Raw genomic sequence first — 24,080 nt, 5'->3', positions numbered from 1 at the left:
TAAAACCTTGTGATTCATTAGCTGGCTGTAAATTGCTCAAACTGTTGGTGCCGTTTAATTATTTTGTCTCAGTTTCCCTTATTCTACTTGTCCAGGAATTTCCATAGCTTCTTGCTATTCTGCCTCAATTTCACACCATCAAAAATAAGAAAAATAAAATTCCTGTTACCAGGTTTTGAGTTTGTAGTGGGTTGCAACTATTTTAAAGGCCTGTCCCTCCACCATCTCCTTTTCCCACACATTTGAGGAATGTTACATTTAATCTTTTTGTTTTCTGTTTGTGAGTTCAGTTTAATCTCTTCCTCATCTGGGATGGGAAACAGTAGGGGAAGTTGGTAATATACAGTTTATTAATCAAGCAGAGATATGCAGTAATCTCTTAAGAAGGACCAGAAGAGACAATTTGCCTCTTTCTGCTTTTTTTGGAGTCTTTCTTTTAGCAAGATCTAATTTGCATTATTTGCTATTTTAAAGAAATTTAATCTATAAATAGAACATATTATAATATGTGTGAGTCTATCCCTATGACACTTATGGTGAGCTACTCAAGCAATGATAACCAAGCCTATCATATCAAATCTTATCTTTATAAAGGTTATGCCACAGCTTCTGCCTATGAAATGAATAGATTCCTGCAATAAATAAATAAAGAAAAAAATAATCTGTTTGCAAATTCCCACTTTTATGACTCAGCATACTCTATCTAACAGGTATTTTTGTGGGGAAAAATAATCTTCTAATTCGACTATTTCATATTTGTGTCTCGGGACACTCGTTTATTAGATCAGTAAAAATTTAGGAGATCAGGGCACTATGCATACAAGAGTGAATTCTGTGCTTTTTTTTCCTCTTTTTTAAATTGAATTTATTGGGGTGACCGTAGTTCATGAAGTTATACAGATTTCAGGTGCACAATTCTCCAACACATCTCTGTACACTGTATTGTGTGTTCACTTCCCAAGTCAAGTCTCTGTCCTTCCCATTTATCCCCCCATGCCCTCCGTCACCTTCCCACCCTCTGCCATCAGCACTCTGTGGTTCATGAGTTCTGTGCTTTTCCAAGAAACAATTGAACCTAAGACCATAGATAAAGAGGTTTAGAGGGAAGTATATTGAAAATTACATCTGACTTAAAAGCCAAAAGAGATTATTTAGACACTTTACCCGTTCCAAGAAACTATCATCTAAGTGCAAATTATCTTGCATTAATCAGTTTTTAGCCCTAATCTGTTAATAATAAGCAATCAAATGGTGCGATGAAGATTTGTTAGTTTAAAGCTAATCAGCATATATATTTGGCAAAATTCTATATGAATAAATTATCCTATGACTTGGAAAATAAATTCATTTCCCAAGAAGAGAAGTTATGCTAAAAATAAATGTTGGTTCCCAGAAGAATTAAGCTTAATGAAAGTTTTCATTATAATATGTGTGAGCTAAAATACATGGCTTTACAGTAAAAAAGAAGCTAGGGTGCTGATGCAGTTAGAAGATTTTTTTTTTTGACAAGTTAATTCATTGGTAAGAGTTCTTTAAATTATAGGCATTTATGAATTATGATGGGGAAATCAACAATCAAGAGTATTGCATTGAAATGATGGGACTGTTTGTTCAGTATTACAGTATATAGTATCTCTCCAGCACTACACTATTTAGTTCTCAGAGAACTACTTTGAGGAAATGATAGGTAAAGTGCTATTCTGAATTATTTTGTAATGTTACATTACAACCAAAGGAAACTCACTTGATAGTATTTGATACTAAGAAATTCTAATATAAGAGAGCATATACTCCATTTTGGTAGGAAACTTATAATATGCATATTCTAAATTTTAAAATAAAAAATTCTTCCTTGCTATTTGAACAGTAGTATCTCTTTATTCTTTCAATATAAAAAAAGTTGAAGATAAAATTTTTTATTCTTCCCAGTTGAAAGTATTATCTAATACAAAAATGGTTCAATTACTGCCACATATGAGTGTCATTGAAAACAAAATTATTGCTCTATCTACTCCACTTAAATGAAATATAAGGACTTAAAATTTCTTGAGATGAAACCTGGAATTTAACACTGAAAAGATCCATGTGAAATTTTTTTTAAAAAATCTTAAGCTCAGCTTTTGGTCTTCTTTCTTTTGGCATGAGTCAACTCAATGTAAAATTGTGCATTCATTCTTTCCTTCAGCAAATATTCCTTGGATACCTACTGTGTGCAAGCACAGTACCAGGTACTGAGGAGACAGCAGCGAGTAAGACAGACACATGGTACCGCCGTCACATGGATGATGACCTAGCTGTAGTGACATTTAACATGTAATCACCCTGCTAAGTGGCTGAGAGGAGTCCGTACAAATAAACACTCAAAGAAACGGTGGAGAGGGGTCACACAGGTCCACACTGAGTGAAAAGTCTGTCTCGCCCTCCCTCCTTCCCTCTTTCCTTCCCTTCCTCTCTTTGTCTCTCTCTCTCTCTCTCTCTCTCTAACCCTTACTTCCCTTTATTTATTTTTTTTTAATTTTTCTGAAGTTGGAAACAGGGAGGCAGTCAGACATACTCCCGCATGTGCCCAACCAGGATCCACCCTGCATGCCCAGCAGGGGGCGATGCTCCGCCCATCTGGGGCACCAGAGCCATTCTAGCGCTTGAGGCAGAGGCCATAGAGCCATCCTCAGCGCCCGGGCCAACTTTGCTCCAATGGAGCCTTGGCTGTGGGAGGAGAAGAGAGAGACAGAGAGGAATGAGAGGGGGAGGGGTGGAGAAGCAGATGGGTGCCTCTCCTGTGTGCCCTGGCCGGGAATCGAACCCAGGACTCCTGCACGCCAGGCCGACACTCTACCACTGAGCCAACAGGCCAGGGCCTGGGTAATCCTTACTTCCTTTTAATTTCCATTTTTCTCCCTCCTGTTAGAATGGTTATTTTAGTATGTTTAATGTGTACCTCAGTGTATGTATGTGCTCTTATAAAATGTGCGTTGTTTTATATACATGTATGCATTTATGTGTGCATTTTTAATTTACATTCCCTTTTTACTTTTCTAATTGAGCATTATGGTTTTCAGAACCTCCATGTGCTTACACCTTTAGTCTTATATTTCTAATAGCAACATAGTACTTGATAGTATGAATTTACCACATTTTACCCTTATATTCTTTCAATGCTGGACATCCAGACATACTCCAATTCCTGCACCACAAATAATACTGAATGAATATCCTCATACTCGATCCTTATAGGTCTACGTGGGAATTTTTTTACATATGTCTATATATACCAGGAACTAGATTTATCAACTTGTTCAGAGTGTGGTTAATTAACCTGGCCAGGTTCTACCAGTTTCTTTCCCACCACCAACACGTAAAAGTCTCTATATGCCGACATCCATGCCAACAGTTGGCATCACTTCCTAATTGTTCATATGCTAATATCAGTATGATATTAGCCTGAGGGATGATTTGTGTGAGTGATGTTAGGAATGAGTAATTCTTTTTTTTATTATTTCTTATTTTTTTATTGATTTAAATTTATTGTGTTTACATAGATTCAAGTGTCCCACCGAATACATCCTCCCGCACCCCCAAATTCCACTCAACATCCTTCTTGCCCCCTCCTTCAACACCCTCCCCGCTTTCCTCCAGGATTTGCTCTTCTGCTCTCTATAATGCTGTTATGTAATATATATAATTTCACCAAGCTCTTTCCCTTCTCTGATCTCATCCTCTCATCCCCTTTCCCTCTGTCTGCTTTCCCACTGGTTCCTTTGATCCCTCCTCTGCCTCTATTCTGTTCCTCAGTTCACATTGTTCATTGGATTCCTCATATGAATGAAGTCATATGATATTTTTATTTCTTGCCTGGCTTATGTCACTTAACATAATAGTTTCCAGGTCCATCCATGTTGTTGCAAAAGGTAGTATTTCCTTCCTTTTCATGGCCTCATAGTATTCCACGTGTATATGTAGTACAGCTTTTTAATCCATTCGTCCACTGAAGGACACTTGGGCTGTATCCAGATCTTCATTATTGTAAACAATGCTGCCATAAACATGGAGGTGCATTTCTTCTTTTGAATCAGTGATTTGGTGTTCTTAGGATATATTCCTAAAAGTGGGGTGGCTGGGTCAAAAGGCAGTTCCATTTTTAATTTTTTGAGGAATCTCCATACTATTTTCCACAGTAGTTGCACCAGTCTGCATTCCCACCAGCAGTACAGGAAGATTCCCTTTTTCCACATCCTCACCAGCACTTATTATGTTTTGTTTTGTTAATGTGCCATTCTGATTGGTGTGAGGTGATATCTCATTGTGGTTTTAATTTGTATTTCTCTAATGATTAGTGATGTTGAACATTTTTTCTTTTGCCTATTGGCCATCTGATGTCCTCTTTGAAGTGTCTATTCATTTCTTTTGCCCATTTTTGATTTGATTATTTTCTTTGATTTCTCTTATCAATGTTTTATAATTTTCTGAGTACAAGTCTTTAACCTCCTTGGTTAAATTTACAGCTAGGTACTTTCTTTGTTGTTGTTGCAGTAGTGAAGGGGATTGTTTTCTTAATTTCTCTTTCAGACAGTTCATTGTTATATAAAAATGCCACTGGTTTTTGAATATTAATTTTATATCCTGCCACCTTGCTGAATTCATTTATTAGGTCCAGTAGTTTTTTTTACTGAGACTTTAGGGTTTTCTATGTACAGTATCATATCATCAGCAAATAATGATAGTTTACTTCTTTTTCAATTTGGATGCATTTCTAAAATCTTAAGTCTACATTCCTCTTTACTAGATTCCCCGCCCCCCCCTTGTTCTGTTTACAACAGGACTGTTAACATGTCTTACATCATTGGTTTGGTTGTAATAAATTCCTTGAGGGTTTTTTTTTTTTTTGTACAGGAAGCTTTTTATTTCTCCTTCTATTTTAAACAATAGCCTTGCTGGATAAAGAAGTCTTGGTTGTAGGATCTTGTTCTGCATTAATTTGAATATTTCTTGCCATTCCCTTCTCACCTCAAGTGTTTTTGTTGAGAAGTTGGATGTCATCCTTTTAGGGTCTCCTTTGTAGGTGATTGACTGCTTTTCTCTTGCAGCTTTTAGTATTCTTTCTTTATTTCTTAGCTTTGGTTTTTTAATTATGATGTGTCTTTGTTTAGGTTTATTTGGGTTCCTTTTTAATGGGATTCTCTGTGCTTCTTGAACTTGTGTGACTTTTTCCTGCATCAATTTTGGGACATTTTCAGCTATGATTTCTTCAGTCAGTTCTCTATCCCTTGTTCTTTCTCTTCTCCTTCAGGAACCCCTATGATGCAGATGTTGTTTCTCTTCCTATTGTAACAGAACTCTCTTAGAGTTTTCTCAGACATTTTGATCCTCTTTTTCTTTTGCTGTTCTGCTTCCGTGCTTTTGCTTATCTTGTCCTCTAAATTGTTGATTCGATCCTCTTTTTCATCCCGCCTGCTTTTCATTCCTTGTAGTGTAGTCATCATTTCTGCTATTGTGTTTATCATTTCTGTCTGATCCTTTTTGATGCCAGATAGCTCATTGTTTAGGTGCTCATGTTGTCTATCTATGGTTGCTCTAAGATCCTTGAGCATCCTCACAATCATTATTCTAAACTCTGCATCCAGCATCTTAGTTATTTCCATTTCATTCAATTCTTTTTCTGGGGATTCCTCTAGTTGATTCATTTGAATTGCACTTCCCTATCTTCCCATTTTGTCTCGATATAGACTGCTCCTTCGAATATGTTGTTTGTGTAGCTGAGTATAGGGTTGGTGTAGTCTGACTCCAGCTTTCAGTTGTGTAATTTCTAAATCTTCCTGGGATGGCTTCAGCTGTTTGTAATCCGCTGTGGGCTACTTGTCTTCTGTTACTGCTCTTTTTGCTGTTTGTGACAACGTTTTCTATGCCTTAGCTGGGTCAGGTGTGAGGAGCCTTTTCTTAAGATACCACTCTAACTATGGTTGTTAGGTCTTGAGCTGATGCTCTGTATCTGGCAGCTGGATGTACCGGCCCTGGAACTCACAGGCTGGAAACTGGCAAAGACCAGTGGGAGTCACCGCTTTTGACTGGCCCTCAGCAACCTTCTTGGAGCTACAGGAGATCCAGAATCATCTTCTCATCCGACACCGATCCTCCAAGTCAGCTATCTTGGGCTGCTCTCAGGAATGAGTAATTCTTTGTTGTTGAACTAACTTGAATTTCCCTAATAACTAATGAGTTTGAAAATCTTTTCATACCATCAATCCTTTTGTTTACTTTTATATAAATTGTTTCTAACTCTTGCCCATTTTTTTTTTTTTAATTTTTTTTTTTAATGTTATTTATTTATTTATTTATTTATTTTACAGAGACAGAGAGTCAGAGAGAGGGATAGATAGGAACAGACAGGAACAGAGAGATAAGAAGCATCAATCATTAGTTTTTTGTTGCGCATTGCGACACCTTAGTTGTTCATTGATTGCCTTCTCATATGTGCCTTGACCGTGGGCCTTCAGCAAACCGAGTAACCCCTTGCTTGAGCCAGCGACCTTGGGTCCAAGCTGGCGAGCTTTTTGCTCAAACCAGATGAGCTGCGCTCAAGCTGGTGACCTCGGGGTCTCGAACCTGGGTCCTCAGCATCCCAGTCCGACGCTCTATCCACTGCGCCACTGCCTGGTCAGGCTCTTGCCCATTTTTTAATTGAGGTTCCTATCTTTATCTTTTTGGTTTTTAAGAAGTTTCCGGTACTAATCTTTTCTTTGGTTTGAGATATTACAAAAATATTCATATCTGTTATCCGGAAGACTTATCTTCTATTATGATTATAGAACGGTAAAATCTGGAAGACTACTGAGCTTCTCAAAGTAAAACTCTTAACCTTTAGACAGTGTAGGCATAGTTCCTACAGGCTGTGAAAATCTTTAAATGTTCTTTTTCACAATGGCTGCATTGTTTCCCAGCCACTTAGAATAAATATCTGTAGCAACTATTAATATTTTGCAAGTTTCTTTTTTTTAATTACCAAAATGCTCCTATATTTTACTTTTGTATTTAATTTTTTTGTTGTACAGAGTAACCTTCAGATGTTGTTCTGAATTTATGTTTTGGAACAAGCTTTCTGAAAATAGTTTGCCAAAATTATGAGCAGCTAAGATTTCAGAGTTTACAAATATTGGGCATTATTTACACTTTATGATCATATAACTTTTCAAAATCTTCATGGTGATTTTTTTTATATTTTATTTTTTTATTTTAATCTTTTTTTTATTTACTCATTTTAGAGAGGAGAGGGAGAGACAGAGAGAGAGAGAAAGAGAGAGAGGGGAGACAGAGAGAGAGAAGGGGGGAGGAGCTGGAAGCATCAACTCCCATATGTGCCTTGACCAGGCAAGCCCAGGGATTCGAACCGGCGACCTCAGCATTTCCAGGTCGACACTTTATACACTGCGCCACCACAGGTCAGGCCGTGATTTTTAATCAATGATAATTTTTTTTGAAACACATTATTATGTCAAGATTGAATGTAAAAATAAATCAAACAAAAATGTTTTTGAGCTATTATTACCTATAAAATACTGTTAAACATAGAGTGAGGACATGGAAGTAAAGTCACATTAATAAGACATAATAGTGTTCCTTTTAAAGTTCAGTTGAGTATGTAAAAACCATTTATTGAATATCTAGTACATGACACAAAAAGTGTTTAACCCATGATAGGTATTAATAACTACTTGATGAATCAATGAATGAATGGGCATAATTATAATATAGATTGAATATCATTGATAGAAACAGACTCCAAATATTTGGAATCTCAGAGAGGGGCATCGACCTGAGATTAGGAATTATTCCTTAGGGGACACCTGAATATACATGTAAATGTCTAGTAGGAGAAAAGGAGGGAAGAAGGCATTCCAGGTACCCCACTGCCACATACACGTAAGAGATTGGGAAGTAGTCTGGAACGTGCAGGGCAACTCGCACAGTCCAGTGTTGCTGGAGCCAGGAGGGAAGGGCAGGGAGAAATGAGAGAGAATGACAGAGGCCAACAGAAGGGAAACCACCAAAAAGTTTTTAAGCAAAGCAGTGTCATGGACTGACTTGCTATTTTAAGAGGTCATCTGACTTTGTGAAGGATAGATTAGAAAGTACTTAGGTTGAAGAGAAATTAGACTGAATATTGAAGGATAAGAGCATTCTGTGATTTCTTAAACAATTTTAAGAATTTATTTATTTCTTTTTATTAAATTTATTGGGTGACACTGGTTAACAAAATTATAAAGGTTTCAGGTGCCCAGTTCTATAACATATCATCTCTATATCATATTGTGTGTCCACCACCCCAAGTCAAGTCTCCATCCATCACTATTTATTCCCTCTGAACCCTTCTTTACCCACCACCCTGGCAATTACCAATCCATGAGTATTTTCTCTTTTTTTCCCCTTTTTTATGTGATTTCTTCACCCCTCACCCATACCCCAATCACAGCTGTCAACCTGCTCTCTTTGAGTCTGTCTCTATTTTGCTTGTTAGTTAGTTCATTTTGTTAAGAATATAATTGAAGCCCTGGCTGGTTGGCTCAGTGGTAGAGCATTGGTTCAGCATGTGGATGTCCACAGTTGGATTCCCAGTCAGGGCACACAGGAGAAGCGCCCATCTGCTCTTACACTCCCCTTCTCACTTCTTTCTCTCTCTTTCTCTCTCTCTTTTCCTCTCCTCCTGCAGCCATTGCTTGATTGGAGCAAGTTGGCCCTGAATGCTGAGAATGGCTCCATGGCCTCCACCTCAGGCACTAAAAATGGCTCTGGTGGCAACAGAGCAAGGGCCCCAGCTGGGCAGAGCATCACCCCCTAGTGGGCTGCCGGGTAGATCCTGGTCGAGGTGCATGTGGGAGTCTGTCTCTGTCACTCACAAATACCGCACTGTTGTATCCATGAGTTTTTTCTCCTTTTTTTCCCATTTTTGCACAATTCCTTCACCCATCACCCAGACCCAATCACAGCTGTCAGTCTGCTCTCTTTGAGTCTGTCTTTATTTTGCTTGTAAATTCATTCTGTTAAGAACATAATTAAATATATTTGCTTTGTTTTTGTTTTCATATATGATATAGTTTTAGGATCATAAATACATACTTAGAATTATGGGAATTTTAAATTTCTAGGTAGATCAGTGCTCCTAACACTTATTTAGTACCAACACTTAGAGTTTTTATATTATTTCAAAAACTCTCATAAAATCCTCAAAAATGTCTCAAAGTTAACTTTAATTCACTTTGATTTGGTATGTCATTAGTGATATCTAGCAGAAGTAGATGATTATGAAAGCCAGTGAACAATTATGGGGTTTAAAGTACTCAACATCACAGGTTTAAATGAAAATATTGGGTTAAGACATTTTAGAAATGCAAGATTTTACATTTCTATTATATTTAATTAGTGGCTAAAACAATTACATAGCTTTTTTTTTTTCAGAAACAGAGAGTCAGAGAGAAGGATAGGGACAGACAGACAGGAACGGAGAGAGATGAGAAGCATCAATCATTAGTTTTTCATTGCGACACCTTAGTTGTTCATTGATTGCTTTCTCATATGTGCCTTGACCATGGGGCTACAGCAGACCGAGTAACCCCTTGCTCGAGCCAGCAACCTTGGGTCCAAGCTGGTGAGCCTTGCTCAAACCAGATGAGCCCGCGCTCAAGCTGGTGACCTCAGGGTCGCGTACCTGGGTCCTCTGCATTCCAGTCTGATTGTCCACTGCGCCACCACCTGGTCAGGCTACATAGCTAATTTTTAATTTATCAATTCTTTAAAAATTAGCTAGGATTCTAGTACTGGACACTTCAGGTAATGAAGACGAGAAACATCTTGATTTGCTTCCTAATAAGTGGAGATAGGAAAGATGTGTTCAGACCATCTTTTACTTTAGTGAGTTGGATCAGCTATAATAGCATCTTGTAGAGCATTTTAAATATCAAAAATGTAATCTCTGAGTAATGATTTGGAATGCTAATGAAGAAAAATTAATTCAAAAGCCACAATTCACAGTAATAGTAGTTAGATGATTCATTCACATTCACCACAGAAGCTATTTTAGCAGTTTTAATTTTAAAGTATATTTTTTTAAAGAATAATGAAATAAGAATTAGAGCAGTGTTTGTCTAACACCAGTTCATGGACCAGTCCGCCAGAATCATGCCAGTCCACAAAAGAGTTAACCACCCTGATGTTGTATGAAGATTATAGACCCAGTGCTCTTAGTCAGATTCGCATATGCTGAGGGTGATTTCTGCCGTAGCGGTCCTAGAAATAATTTTCCTGTTTTTATCAGTCTGCAAGTGTGTAAAGGTTGAAAGTCACTGAATTAGAGTATACCTATTGGCAATGAATGGCTCCTTTATCAGAATTTATTTAGATAAAATAGTATCTTTAGAAGCAAAGCAGTGAACTAAGCCCTGATCATTGAAATAGACTATGGAAATTCTAATAATACCAAAAAATAAAACTTCTGCCTTAAGAAACTTAAATTCTTATGTATATAAAAATGCAGTACCAAATACGTTTTTAAATAATTCAACTTTATTTAAACTGAAAGCATAATATCCACCATTGGTGTAAAAACATCAATTTTTAAAATAGCAGAGGTGATTAAAAAATGCCATTTGATTTATGGAAAAATCACTTTAGAGCTAAACCTTTATGATAGAAAAATGCTTTATTGAAACAGCAAGATTGTATAAGGTGTTAAAAAATATAGACTAGCTCTAGATAATGCTAGAGCTAAACCTTTATGATAGAAACATGCTTTATTGAAACAGCAAGATTGTATAAGATGTTAAAAAATGTAGACTAGATCTAGATAATGCTAAATAAATTACTTAAATTTTTAGAAAAAAAGACTGCTGAAAGCTTTTGAAAGCAATACAAAGCTAAAGATTATAGGAGGATTAATCTGTCTCAGAGTATATTTATATGTATTACTGGGGCTGCCAAATAAAATAGCATAGTCTTGGTGGCTTATATACCAAACACTTATTTTCTCATAGTTTTGGAAGCTGGAGTATCTCTCCTTGAAATAGCCAGCCACTTTGTGCTGCCTATTCGCAAGGTCTTTTTTCTCTGTGCGCTGCACATCCCTGGAGTCTTTTGTCTGTCCCAAGTTTCTTCTCATAAGGACACCAGTCATATTGGAGTAGGGTTCCACCCTAATTAGCCTATTTTACCTTAATCACCTCTTTAGTTCCAAAAACAATTACTTGCTGAGGTACTAGGGGTTGGGACTTCAACATATGAATTTTGAGGGAACGCAATTCAGCCATAATACCTACGAAGTAGTCCCATATAAGAGATATAAATCACAATACATCTTCTTGCATTTACTAAGAACAAGTATGGGATGAAGTGTCAAGGATAGTGTCTCCACTTTAAGACTTCTCTGATCCTGAAAGAACAAAAGAAGAGAAGTGTAATTGATTGCCTTCATGTAAAGCTGTACTTAAGGACAGAGGTTGTACTGGTATCTTCTCAAGACGTTTTCAAATCTTCAAGATATTGTCCTTTTTCCAATTCCCCAAATCCAAAATGATTTACCAGGTCTAGAAACTAGGAAACATTGATAGCAGTAGTATACTTAATATAATTATCAAGTTCTATTATCAGAAATAACTTAATTTTATGATTAGAAAATTGCAAACATTTTTAATACCACAAATTTTATTATGTGATGTATTGCTATTATTATATTCAGAAAAGTATTATGTTAGAAAAGATCTGTTAAAGGGTTTTTTAAAGAATACATTTTTTAAACTGTTAGTTATAACATATCTTGTAAATATGTTAAAGCTGACATGCAGAAATCTACTTAAATGATCAAACTCTGAGTTAAGAGAACGACTTAGGACCATGCATTGAATTTTCAACACAGGTTTTAAAAAGTATTTTCTATTGAATTTGAAACTATACTTTATTAGAAATTATACTTTAATTATGCTAAATGAAATAATTGAAGCAATTAATGTATTAGAAATTACTTCTAAAGCATTTAAACTTTAAGTTTTTACTTATACAGAGAATGGTTTTATAGCTGTTTCTCAGTTGACTAAGGGAAGAGGCAAAGCCAACTTCATATATTGTAAATCGGTGCCTCCTACACCTACAAAGTCAACATGACAGAGCAGCTGGTGCGGAAGGACCCTTTGCCTTCCATTCCAGCCACATGAAAATGCTGGATTAAATAGAGTAGAATCATTTTGGCACATAAGTTTATCCTAGTCCATCTAGCCACTTAAATGAAATAAAACCTGTGATCAGTTATTCACAAATGAACTTACATTAAAATATGCATAAATATAATGTACAGTACCCTATATTTTGAATCTCTCTAGATATACAACATTAGAGAAAACTTAGAACTTTTGTAAATGCATGTTACATTTTACTTATCTTTTTAATATTCACATTATACTCATGAAGAATGCAAACTGGGTGACAAACTTAAGTCCTAAAAATGGAACTAATCGCCTTGAGATGGCTGCTCTGCCAGGCTTGATTTAATCAACAGTGTTTCTTGTGTACCATGATACTAGTATATTCACGGGTAGCATTGTGTATGGCGTTCTCTCTCTGCCTCAGGGGAGTGTTGCAAAGGCTGGTGTTAAATGTCTATGGACAGTATTAGTGAAATTTGAATATATTAAAAATGTGTATTCAGATAGCTCTCTAATATACAAATACCTGAGGAAAACTTGGCTTCAGCCTCTCAACCTTCACGACTGGGATACCTGATTTTTAAAAAGTTACTTGACCTTTTTAACAAATCTGTGTCCGTTTTAGAAGAAAGAGAACGTTTAACAAAGCAAGAACTCAGGAGAACTGAGCCTAGGAAAGAATTTCATGAGAGGCTTGTTTGTATGTAAGAAAATATACCAGTTCCAAATTATAATCCCTTGATGAATTTCCTTAGATATTTTTTAAAATTACTTTCAACACTGCTAGAAATTTTACCAATTTAGTTAAGGATATTGTTTGAAAATAAAATACATATCTCTGAAAGATACATTTGTTCCACCAGTTTATTTTAATCCTAAAACCAGCCTGATACGAACAGTACTTCAGGAGTTCAAGTCTTAATTGGAGGTAGGAGGATCTGGAGCTGATGATTTGGAATTTCTATGCTTCATATTCACTATTAAATGAAATAATTCTCACAACAACCTATAAAGTCATTACTGTTATTTTCTCCCATTTATGGATGAGAAATCTGAGACAGAGGGAATTGAAAGTAATTGCCCAATGTCACAGTTAAGAGGTGAAGAGGCCGGGATATATACCCAAGCCTGTCTAGTTTCAGAGCTCACACCGTCAGCTGCTGCCTTCCTGTCTCCTCAGTGAGGACAAGTAAACATCTGACCAGGCTGCCTGCATTGCCCGAGGAGGAAGGAGGCCAACCTTCCAGCCAGTTACATGTGTGCCTGTCCCTTACAAGGGGGGATGGAAAGTGGAGACTTCCTTAGAGCTGTATGTAAAAAAGCAGAAAGTTAAAACCTGCAAATTATTAAAGCCCGTCTCTCCAGATAAAGTAGAGAAGTTATCTGACCTCTTCAGAAAATAAATCAAGGGGCAGAGAGGTTACATGACTTGCCTAAAATCACATCTCTATTAAAGAGCTATCTAGTTAATGATGTATAACGTGAAACATCTGCAAGGGTCCCAGAAGAAGAAGTGAAGGCTGTATGTCACAGCGTCTGTAGTTGGAAGAGGAGTAAGAGCTGGGCCAGCCTGACCGTTTCTGCCAGACCCAGCCCGTCTTCCCTCAGGGACCACCAAGGTCTTGTCCAGCTGCAGAGCTAACAAATAGGGACTAGCAGGTTTTACTGGAGAGAGCATGAGAGGTAAAATTAAAAATAAAACTTTAAATTATGAAATCCAGTCTACTGTATTCCTAACGGTTATGTAGATGGAATCTAATAATATATTATTATTTAAAATTTAAATCACTCAATATTAAACAATAATCATGAAACAATATCTGATGGCCATTGTCATGGTCCTTTCACTGTCCTTGAAAAGTGCCTTTCTGTGTTTATTCAGATATAAGATTTAAGATACAAAGTTTTTATTTTTGCCTCACGGGGAAGACCTGTCAAATGCTGCCTTCAGAATGTGAAACATAGTGTTACTCCCAATGAAATTAATAGCTTATAACAGTGAATTATGAAACAATGACTTCTCTAGACATTGGATCAATATCAGATCATAACAAAGAATAAATAACATACAACAGAAAATAAAGGGACTCAGAATTCTACACCATGGTTTGTCTATGTCCAAATGCTGGAAAATGGTGGCTAGACCTATAAATAAACATTTTCAGAGAAAAGCTTTTTGAATGGTGTTGCCAAATTGCAAATGTATATAATATAAAATATATATTTATTTGTGCATTTGGACTTTTTAACTGTAAATCGTGCATCAAGACTTGTAGCTCCACCCAAGTGTCTTTTCACAATTTGTTGTCAAGTATGGGGAAAGAGGTTGAGATCTGAAATGCTATGTCATTAGAAGGTTTAGGTGTAGGAGGAGCTGCCAAACGAAAGACTCCAAATTATAAAGCACTGGTCAAGGAGAAACATTACAACATATCCCCTTCCCTGGGACACATATTGATTTGCCTTTCTTTACCATTACTTGTATTTATTAGAGAGTTTCTGTATGACACCTCAGATTTACCTCTCACTCAGACTATTTTCCCAGGGGAATAGTCCTCTGTCTTTTAGATCTAAGCTTCTCACCTTACTGTTGGAGGATAAATTAAGCATATTAGATGAAACCTTTTTATTTTTCTTACTTTTCTTTTTTAAGTGAGAGGAAGGGAGATAGTGAAACAGACTCCCACACGCGCCCTGACCTGGGTTCACCTGGCAACCCCCACTGGGGCCGATGCTCCTATCAATGGAACTATCCTTACACCTGAGGCTGACACACTCAGACCAGCTGAGCTACCTTTAGCACCGGGGAAACATTGGAACCAATTGAGCCACTAGCTACAAGCGAGGAAGAGGGAGAGAAGGGGAAGAGAAAGAGAGAGAGAGAGAGAGAGAGAGAGAAGCAGCTGGTTGTTCTCGTGCATGCCCTGACTGAGAATCAAACATAGAGCATCCAAGTGCCAGGCTGACACTCTCTATCCACTAAGCAGCCAGCCAGGACCAGATGGAACCATTTTGAATTGAATTTTAGGAGGAAAAAAATTATTAATTTCAATTGTTAGTTCCTATTATGTTATTTCCTATATGAAGTTTCATATCAACAAGACAGAAAAACTGTCACTGTAAGACATCTTTTAACAGAGTGCCTTAGTGGGAGTCAGCTTATGATGAGTTGCTTACTTTTTGCTTTCTAAGTTGGCCACTCTGCACATAATCCTAATTGTTTACCAAATATACTGAGCTATGAATAGAACTACCTTCAGGCATCAGTTCACTTATGCCCAATCTAGGTGATGTTTGCCCTGCATCAGTATAAAATTAATCTTTTTTGAGGACTTAGTTTTGTTTTGTTTGTTTTTGCAAAATGCTACTTAAAATTCTGCAATACTTAATGCTTTGAAAGAATTGCTATTCTTCTCCACAGCCTTTGGTTTTTAACAACTTTAAATGACTTTGTTATAAATCTTATACCTTTATATATAATAAAAAACAAAGTGCCTGCAACTTAAATGTCAACTAGACAGTTAAGTCAAAACATCTATGGAAAATGTTAAATTTTCTACTTTTATGTTAGCAAGGTATCAAATAGTATAAACAATGTATAACCATTGATATACAACCAATACATGATTCAGTTAAACAAAATGATAATCAGAGGGACTCTTGATTGTCATTTATGTTCAGATGGATACATGAAGCTTAGCCAGTAAGAAAACAGAAGTAATAGGAACAAGTAGGAACTAGACTCAATTGTGGGAATCCCTCTATTTTCCATGCAAAAGTATGTTATCTCATCACACTGTGGTGTAAGGAGTAAATAATGACTAAATGAATAGTGAATGAAAATTAATAATGAGTGAATAACACAGTTTAAATCACATACTCTTTATAACTATTATGTAATTACTGGCATTGGTACCTGAAATGTTCATACAGTTTTTAGCTCGTGCTGTATATTTGTGCAGAATATTTACTCTCACAAAATCTTGCAGTGCTATTGATCTCATAATGATATGCAAATTCGCTGTGATATTCAGCTAGAATTTCAAGAGAATTATAATAGAAGAAGTGTTTCTTTTTTTGCTCTCAAATGTTTGAGAATGTCCTTCTAATATTACTATGAAGACCTTGTATAGATTTATCTCATTGGTAAGAACAGTGAAACAATACTGAAGCAGGGAGTTACCCAGATTCAAAAGTGATCCTTGCCACTGCCACTTCCCTAGAGGACTGGAAAAAGAGACCCATGGAAGGAGCCCTGACCCTTACCATGTCCACAGATCCAGCAGAGGCATATATATAACAGTTACATGGTCAGGTTAGAGAGGCTTCTGTTTTCTATTTCTTTCATTCCTATTTTCTGCCTATCAAATGGCATTCAAGACACAGCTTAGGAATCTCTCTTCTGTGAAGCCTTTTTAGCTCGTCTAAGTGGAGTTGGTCACCTATCACAAATATACTACTTATTCTACTACATAGCATTTATTTGCTTTTCTTGTCTGTGTTAGCCTCCCTACCCCTTACCACCAGACTGCGCTCTTTGAGAGCCAAACCCATGTTTTGTGCATATCTTACCCAAAGATACCAGGGTCTCACATGTGCTCAATAAATATGTCAGTGAATAAGGAAATTAAGGCAAGTTGTAAGGCTATCATCATACACTAGACAAGAAACTGTCTGAGTGACTGAAACATACTGGTGTTTAGTGCATCTCGCTTTTGTCCTAAAGTTTCTCTAAATGTCACTCTTTCTAGTCTATCTATGAATCTTTACCTTATCATTAGATCATGCTAAATCTTATCAGTGTGATAAACTATATATTTTCTTATGGAAGAATAACATTTCCAATTTTTTATCAGTAGTTTATTTTTTTTTTATTTTTTTTTTTTTTCATTTTTCTGAAGCTGGAAACAGGGAGAGACAGTCAGACAGACTCCCGCATGCGCCCGACCGGGATCCACCCGGCACGCCCACCAGGGGCGATGCTCTGCCCACCAGGGGGCGATGCTCTGCCCATCCTGGGCATCGCCATGTTGCGACCAGAGCCACTCTAGCGCCTGGGGCAGAGGCCACAGAGCCATCCCCAGCGCCCGGGCCATCTTTGCTCCAATGGAGCCTTGGCTGCGGGAGGGGAAGAGAGAGACAGAGAGGGAAAGCGCGGCAGAGGGGTGGAGAAGCAAATAGGCGCTTCTCCAGTGTGCCCTGGCCGGGAATCGAACCCGGGTCCTCCGCACGCTAGGCCGACGCTCTACCGCTGAGCCAACCGGCCAGGGCTATCAGTAGTTTATTTTTTATATAATTTAAAAATTCCTTTAGGTATGGTAAGACTTAGAATATAATGAGGAATAATAAACGTGTTAAAATGTATAAACCAGAAATATTATTTACATAATATTTATTATACATAGGAAAACAATTACGCATAGGACAAAAAAAATTGTATATTTTCTCAATAAGTTCAGTATATTGCACAAGTTATTCAAGACGATAAGGTCTCTGGCCCGCATTGTTGTTTGTCTCTCTGATACATGTGTGCCAACACTCATCTTTTTCCTGAAAGCTCTCTTTCCTGAAATAAGGTGGTTTTCTTCTTTCTTCTCTAGCTCTCCCTGCTCCTCCTGTCCCTCTCTTCTATCACTTATCAATATCTCTAAGGTCCTAAGAAAAGATATAAATAGCTTCCTTCCCCAGACAACCTTATTCTGAAACTGTGAGAGGGAAACGATTCTCATATAGAAATAGATGCATCTGGTCTATTCCAGGCTAATCTCTTTTTGGTGTATAAAACCAGGTATAAAGCCAGAGAAGAGGACTCAAACAACTCAGGCATGACCACTGATTCAGTCATCCCTATCCCTCTTCAGATTCCCTATCCCAGTGCAATCACTGATAGAAATCCAAGATATTCCCTTCTAAAATGGCTTTCCACCATCATTGTGTTGTCCCTGGATGCCAAAGTAAAAGTTTGCCATCCCTCGTCTAATCCTTCTTCCCTGATACTGTCCTCTTGATCATAACTCAATACACACACACACACACACACACACACGTACATACATAATCATGAAACAAGACTACAATTGATGAGTAATTACATGGGCTACACTCTGATATTTTCATTTTATTTTTTTAATGTTAATTAAAACCTAGTAAATTATCTTCATGACTCACAAAAAGAATTTTTTTAATTAGATGACCAATAAAGAACTTTTAATTTCCAAAGTTCTTTGATTCTCTATTCTTATAATGAAAATTTTATTTAATAAAAAGGTATCTAGCTTGACCAGGCAGTGGCACAGTGGATAGAGTGTAGCCTGGGATGCAGAGGACCCAGGTTCGAAACCCACGTTCACCAGCTTCAGCATGCGCTCATCCAGCTTGAACACAGGGTCTCCACTTGAGCCCACGGTCCCTGGCTTGAACAAGGGGTCACTAGCTCTGCTGGAGTCCCCCTTGGTCAAGGCACATATGAGAAAGCAATTAATAAACAACTAAGGTGCTGCAAGGAATAATTGATGCTTCTCATCTCTCTCCCTTTCTGTCTGTCCCTGTCTCTCTCTCTCTCTCTCTCTCTGTCTCTCTCTCTCTTTCTCAAAAAATGTCTATTCTCTGAATAAAAGCAATATGGCATGAAAAAGTGCTCATAGCATTGCTGGTTCTGTCACTGTTCTTTTGAAATGGTGATGATTTTAAGAAGGTGAATAATAAACAGGAAACTGAACTGAGAGAGGGTTGTAGGAATGGTAAGGAAGAAGTTGAAGCCCACCAAACAACAGACAGAAAACCTGATGATCCCGTCTAAGCAACCAAACGTTGTTATGTGATGACAGTCTTATTTGTACTGAAAGGTTACTAATTTTTACAAATATTTGAGAGGAATATACTTGTGTGCTTTTTTGTACCTTCTAAATTGTAATGTCTAATGGCCAAAATCATTAACATACCTAAAAAGCCAGGTGTGATCTGTCCCCATCTCAGCCTCTTACCTGTCTGATCCTCTTCCTTCGCCCTCCAGTTCCCCTGGCCTCTCTGCTGTTCCAGGGACATCCAAGCTCTCACACCTGGCACCTTAAGGCCATTACACAGGAGGTTCTCTTTGCCTCAAACCCACTCTCTTCCTCCCATGTCTGAATGGCTAACTTCCTCAACTTGTGGAAACCTCTGTTCAAATATGGTCAATGAGGCGCACTCTGACAGCCTGTTTTTAAATTGCAGACTGTCTGATGCCCCTTATTTTCTTTCCATTTGCACTTATTCCCCTTTTAATACTATATTATATACTGATTTGTTGTATCTTTCCCCTGACTAGAATGGAAGCTCCCAGAGATTTTTGATTTTTTCTGTTTTGATCACTATTGTGTCCTAAGGGTTTACAAAGGTACCTAGCATATACTAGGTGCTTAACTAAGATAATTGAATGAGTACTGAATTTCTAAGTATATCAAGCAAAGAACTTGGACATATATACTACTCAGGGAATACTAATTGTATGAAAGAACCATTTTCGGTTGTAAAATTCATATTTTACGAAACACTTTGAAATCTCCTTACACATACCCAACCATCAAGCTGAGACATGGTTAGGACTGGAATCACTGTACGTACCTTGCCATTGCCTTAGGTAGGAAACCAAGTGGGTGTGGCTCGTCTAAAGTTACAAAAAGTGCGCTAGTCTTCGGACGCCCGTCAAAATAGAATTACCGTTGCTTTACGTTCTGGGATAGAGATCTGCAGTTTGCAGAATGGGATGTGTTATTTCACTTATGAAAGTTTTGTTCTGGTATATCTGTGTTGCTTCCAAATTTATCTTAAGAGGATGTTACCTTTTATTTAGGCGTTAAAGCCACACAGTTTATTGTCATTCTTAGCAACAATAGGTAGCAGATTATTTAGTTTGGAGGAAGAAAGCATTAAAAATGCATGAAATTAAAGCAAAGTTGGTAAGTATTATACTCCTTTTTATTGCTGGTGCTTTTTCAGGCTCCAGATTGTTTTTAAAAAACTTTTCCCGCTCTGTTGCCCCTTTATCCTTTTAATAAAGGAAAGGTAAAAGTAATAGCTTTAATTCTAGGCGTTCGTGGAACTTGTTATAAACTGGGAAGCCTTGTGTAATGATTTTGGGAAATTTTCGGTATTTGCAACCTAGGCATAAAGAGCGTTAATGTTGTATGTGAAACTGAGGAAAGGGAAGATGACTACCAAAAATGTGCCTGCTCTATTCCCCGCAGAAGGGATGGGGAAAAGGTGATGCCTAACTTAATTGCATCTAATGAATCGGTGTTCTCTGGCTGTAACCGCGGGGGAGAGGGCAGATAGCAGGAGCTATTCTGCTCAAAGTAGCCCGGAACCTGCGCTGCGGGCTCAGGAGCGGCCGGCCCGCCAGGGGCTGTGGCCGCCGCCTCCCCTCCAGCTGCTGATTGGCGGGAACCACGCATCACCATCCTCTCCCTCCGAGCGCAGGGCGGCGAGACTCCAGCAGCCACCGCCTCCGGGATCCTCAGCTTCCCCCCGGCGGGACTTCGGACTTTCGCTGCGCGCCGCCGTGGCTTAGCCCGCCACCGCCTGACCCCTCTGCGTAGCCGGCCCCGCAGAAGTGGAGGTCCCGGCAGCCGGGAGAGCCACGTCTGGTCCCGGCCGGGCCAGGGAGGCGGGGACCAAAACCCCCGGGTCGCGCGGCACCGTCCCAGCCTCCGAAGCGCAGCGGTCGCCGCGCCCCAGCCGCCAAGACGCCTCGTATCTTGTACCGCGGGAAAAGCGGGTCTTCGTCCAAGATGGGTCGGCAGGGCTTAGGGGGTGCCGGCGCCGCGGGCCGCTCCATGCAGCGCTCCCAGAGCCGGAGCAGCCTCTCCGCCTCCTTCGAGGCGCTGGCCGGCTACTTCCCCTGTATGAACTCCCTGGAGGAGGAGGAAGGAGGTGAGATTGTGTGTAGTTGGTGGTGCTGTCTGTTTACTTCTCGAATCTTAGAAAGTCGGGGGCTGGGGGCTGGCGGAGGAGGGAGAACTGAACGTAGCGGTGTCCCTGCCCCGCCTGCGCTCTGGGCAGTGCCCGCGGCGGGAGACCTCCAGAGCGCGCGCGCTGCGCCGGGGACAAGTTCTGGCCAGGCTCCGACTTGGGAAACGCTTTTCTGGTGAAGTTGGATTATCAAGTTGCTTGGAAGTTGAAAGAGGGCGATACTGGCGGGAGGCAGGTGACGCCTGTTGGGTGCACCCCACTCTTTCTGTTTACCGCAGTCTTGGTATTAGCATTTAGCCCCCAGGACAGAAATACTCAAAAATTAAAGGTAGCGGCAAAACCTTTGAAACAGGAATCTCAGCTGTGAAAACTCAAGATCGGGATGAGGGGAAGGGGAGATGCCGTGGACAGGTCAAAGTTGACAGTACTAAAGGGGTTTGTGCTGTAGACAGTTGAGACTTGGTCCACAGTGCGCAATCCTATGAATCTGACCCTTGATTGTCTCTGGTGATTGAGCGATGCCTTTATCATTAAGCTAATGAGAAAAACAGGCAAGGGGACGCACTGTTTTAAACTTTGCAGCAAGTGGTTTCAGGTCCTTCATAAAGTTTTGAATAACATGTGTTTTCTTCATAAAGAACTTTCCTGTAGGATTTACTAACATTAAAAATGTAGCTTGTAAATCAAGGTAAGACAACTGCTGAGTGATAGCATCCCAACATTTAAGATACTGTTTATTAAATTACTGTTATGCTAGTTATAAATGATATTCATCTTTACCCATTTATAGAGATTGGGTTAGTTACTATCATGTAAACTCCATTAATGTATAGAATAGGATTTATTTGGCTTTTTTTCTGTAACCATCAATGACTTCTTATTAGAAAATCTGTAGTGAGTGCTGATTTGGAAGAAACTACCTATGTGCTCTGAGAACAGGTAAAAATAAAGTATTTCCCTATTTTTACAATGGAGAACAAGAAAGTGAAAGATAGAGGATGAATAGTATGTCTGAAAGTGGTCTTCATAATAATGTCCTGGTTAGAGCTATCCAGTTTTCAGTATCAGTTTGCTGTCGATCAGTAGAGGCTTAATATTAGGGTACTTCCCTAAACAGTGTTTTAAATTATTACTAATGCTTAGCTGTTCTGGTTTGTACATTTACATTTCACTTATTTTCTATAATTAAATGTTTAAAATTTCAGGAAATGTAAACAAGTTAAGATATTAGACAATCAAATTGGGTAAAGAAGTGATTATAATTGTAGCTAAAATGTTCAGTATTTATCATTAGCCAGGCACTGTTCTAAGACTGTGACATTTATTTACTCTCTTAGGCCCACAACGTCCTCATGAAACAGTACAGACTTTTATTATTCCCATTTCACAAATGGGGAAACTGAGACGGAGAGAGTATTAATATATGAGAGCTAGCCTTTGAACACCAGCAGTCATCAACACAAACCGTGCACTCAACTTCAGGCAATACTAGATTATTTACACATACTCGGCTATAGTCACATACCTAGTAAGTGGTGTAGACAGAACTCAAGCCCAGCTGTGCCTGAAAACATGTATTTAAATAAAACATATTATTATAGACTCATTTCTCAATTTTTTATTTTTACACCAGGTCTTCACTCTTGAGTTTGTATCGGGTAAACTATCATCATTCTTCCTTAAGTTATAACTAGAATTGTTGGATTTACAAAGTTCCGTCCTAAAAGCCTTTTTCTGAGACAAGAAAAGCTTATATAAATGGGAAGATTTTTTCCAAAATTTAAAGTACATTCCTTTATTTAACCTTGGCTCCTACAGACTAATCCCAAAGGAAATTCCTACATCTACACATGGATAAACTGAAACAGATTTCTGTCCCGTAATATGGCTTGAGTTGCTAAGACAAAATGTTCCCTAAGGAAACCAGCATTTTAAAAATAACATACAGTTCTTTACAGGTAACTAGAGAGGAGGCACTCCCGTAAATGAGAGATCTTTCCAGTGGGTTACTGGCGTTTTACAGCTAGGAGAAGAAATCCTAACTTTCTTTTTTGATTTTGCAATACTCCTACCACCCTTCATAGTCCTGAGATTTTTTTTTAGGGTGTTTCAATATACCCTGTAGAGTTGTAAAAGTTAGCAAACGCTAGCCTGGAGCAGTGCTTCTGTACAGGTTTTTTTTCTGTTGAGACACCCATACAGGACACCTGATGTTCATGTGGATAACTACCCCATCAACCTACTAAGGAATATGTTAGAGGTGTGACTGTGAAACCCATTCTAATTTATGAAGAAAAGGTAAACCCAACACAAAAGATGAATTTCATACTGGTTGAGAATTGGTCTAGTAACTAGTGTGATTTGACTAAATTAACGGATCAGTTTCAGTAAGCCGGTCTGATTTTAAAGCTAGTATATTTGTTTTCTTTTCAGAACTACTGCAATAGCTAAATAGGTCTCAAATGAACACTGTCTTTCACTTCCATATTCTCATTTCATTCTTGTACAGTAGTCTATGCAGATATTACCTTTCTACCAAAGAAGTGCCAAGAGGTTTATTGGAGAGTGTGTTCTTTTCATTCATTTGTTCCCAGAGAAATAGTTATTGAGGCTATTTCATGTTCGTAGCTATGGTAGTCCCTAAATTAGGTGGATATACTCCCTACCCTCTTAGAGTTTACAGTCTAATGGAGACAGGTATTAATAGGAGTAACCATGTAATGATAACTGTTCAAGTGTTAGGAAGGTGAAGTACAGAGTGCAATAAAAGATTATAAGAAGACCCAATTGGGTTAGAGAAGGGTACCCTGAGAAAGTGAGAATTAAACATGAATTCAGGTGTCAGTGATAAATCTCAGTCTCTCACATGCCTCTCGCACTCCTTTGAAAACAATTTGCCCAGAGTGCGCTAATCCCAGAGCTAGTGTGAGTGATGGAGCCTAGGGTCTGTAC

At 38.4% G+C, this 24,080-nt stretch overlaps 1 protein-coding gene across 50 annotated transcripts in view; it reads left to right on the top strand.

The window, feature by feature from the left end:
• Nucleotides 1–24,080, top strand: part of RIMS2 (regulating synaptic membrane exocytosis 2) — a 653,442-nt gene that overhangs the window by 603,567 nt on the left and 25,795 nt on the right. Inside the window, exon 1 of one of the 50 annotated variants that reach the window (XM_066265895.1) lies at nt 20,623–21,089. The exons of the other annotated variants lie outside the window; for them this stretch is intronic. Within the exon in view, the coding sequence (XP_066121992.1) occupies nt 20,948–21,089 (142 nt within the window). The 5' untranslated portion in view covers nt 20,623–20,947. Of the gene's footprint in view, nt 1–20,622; nt 21,090–24,080 lie in introns of those variants that run through there. 50 annotated transcript variants of the gene reach the window in all.

The sequence above is a fragment of the Saccopteryx bilineata genome, chromosome 3 (assembly GCF_036850765.1).
Source record: "Saccopteryx bilineata isolate mSacBil1 chromosome 3, mSacBil1_pri_phased_curated, whole genome shotgun sequence".
Lineage (NCBI taxonomy): Eukaryota > Metazoa > Chordata > Mammalia > Chiroptera > Emballonuridae > Saccopteryx > Saccopteryx bilineata.
Note: the sequence above shows the minus strand (reverse complement) of the source record. Positions and strands in the feature narration are given on the sequence as shown.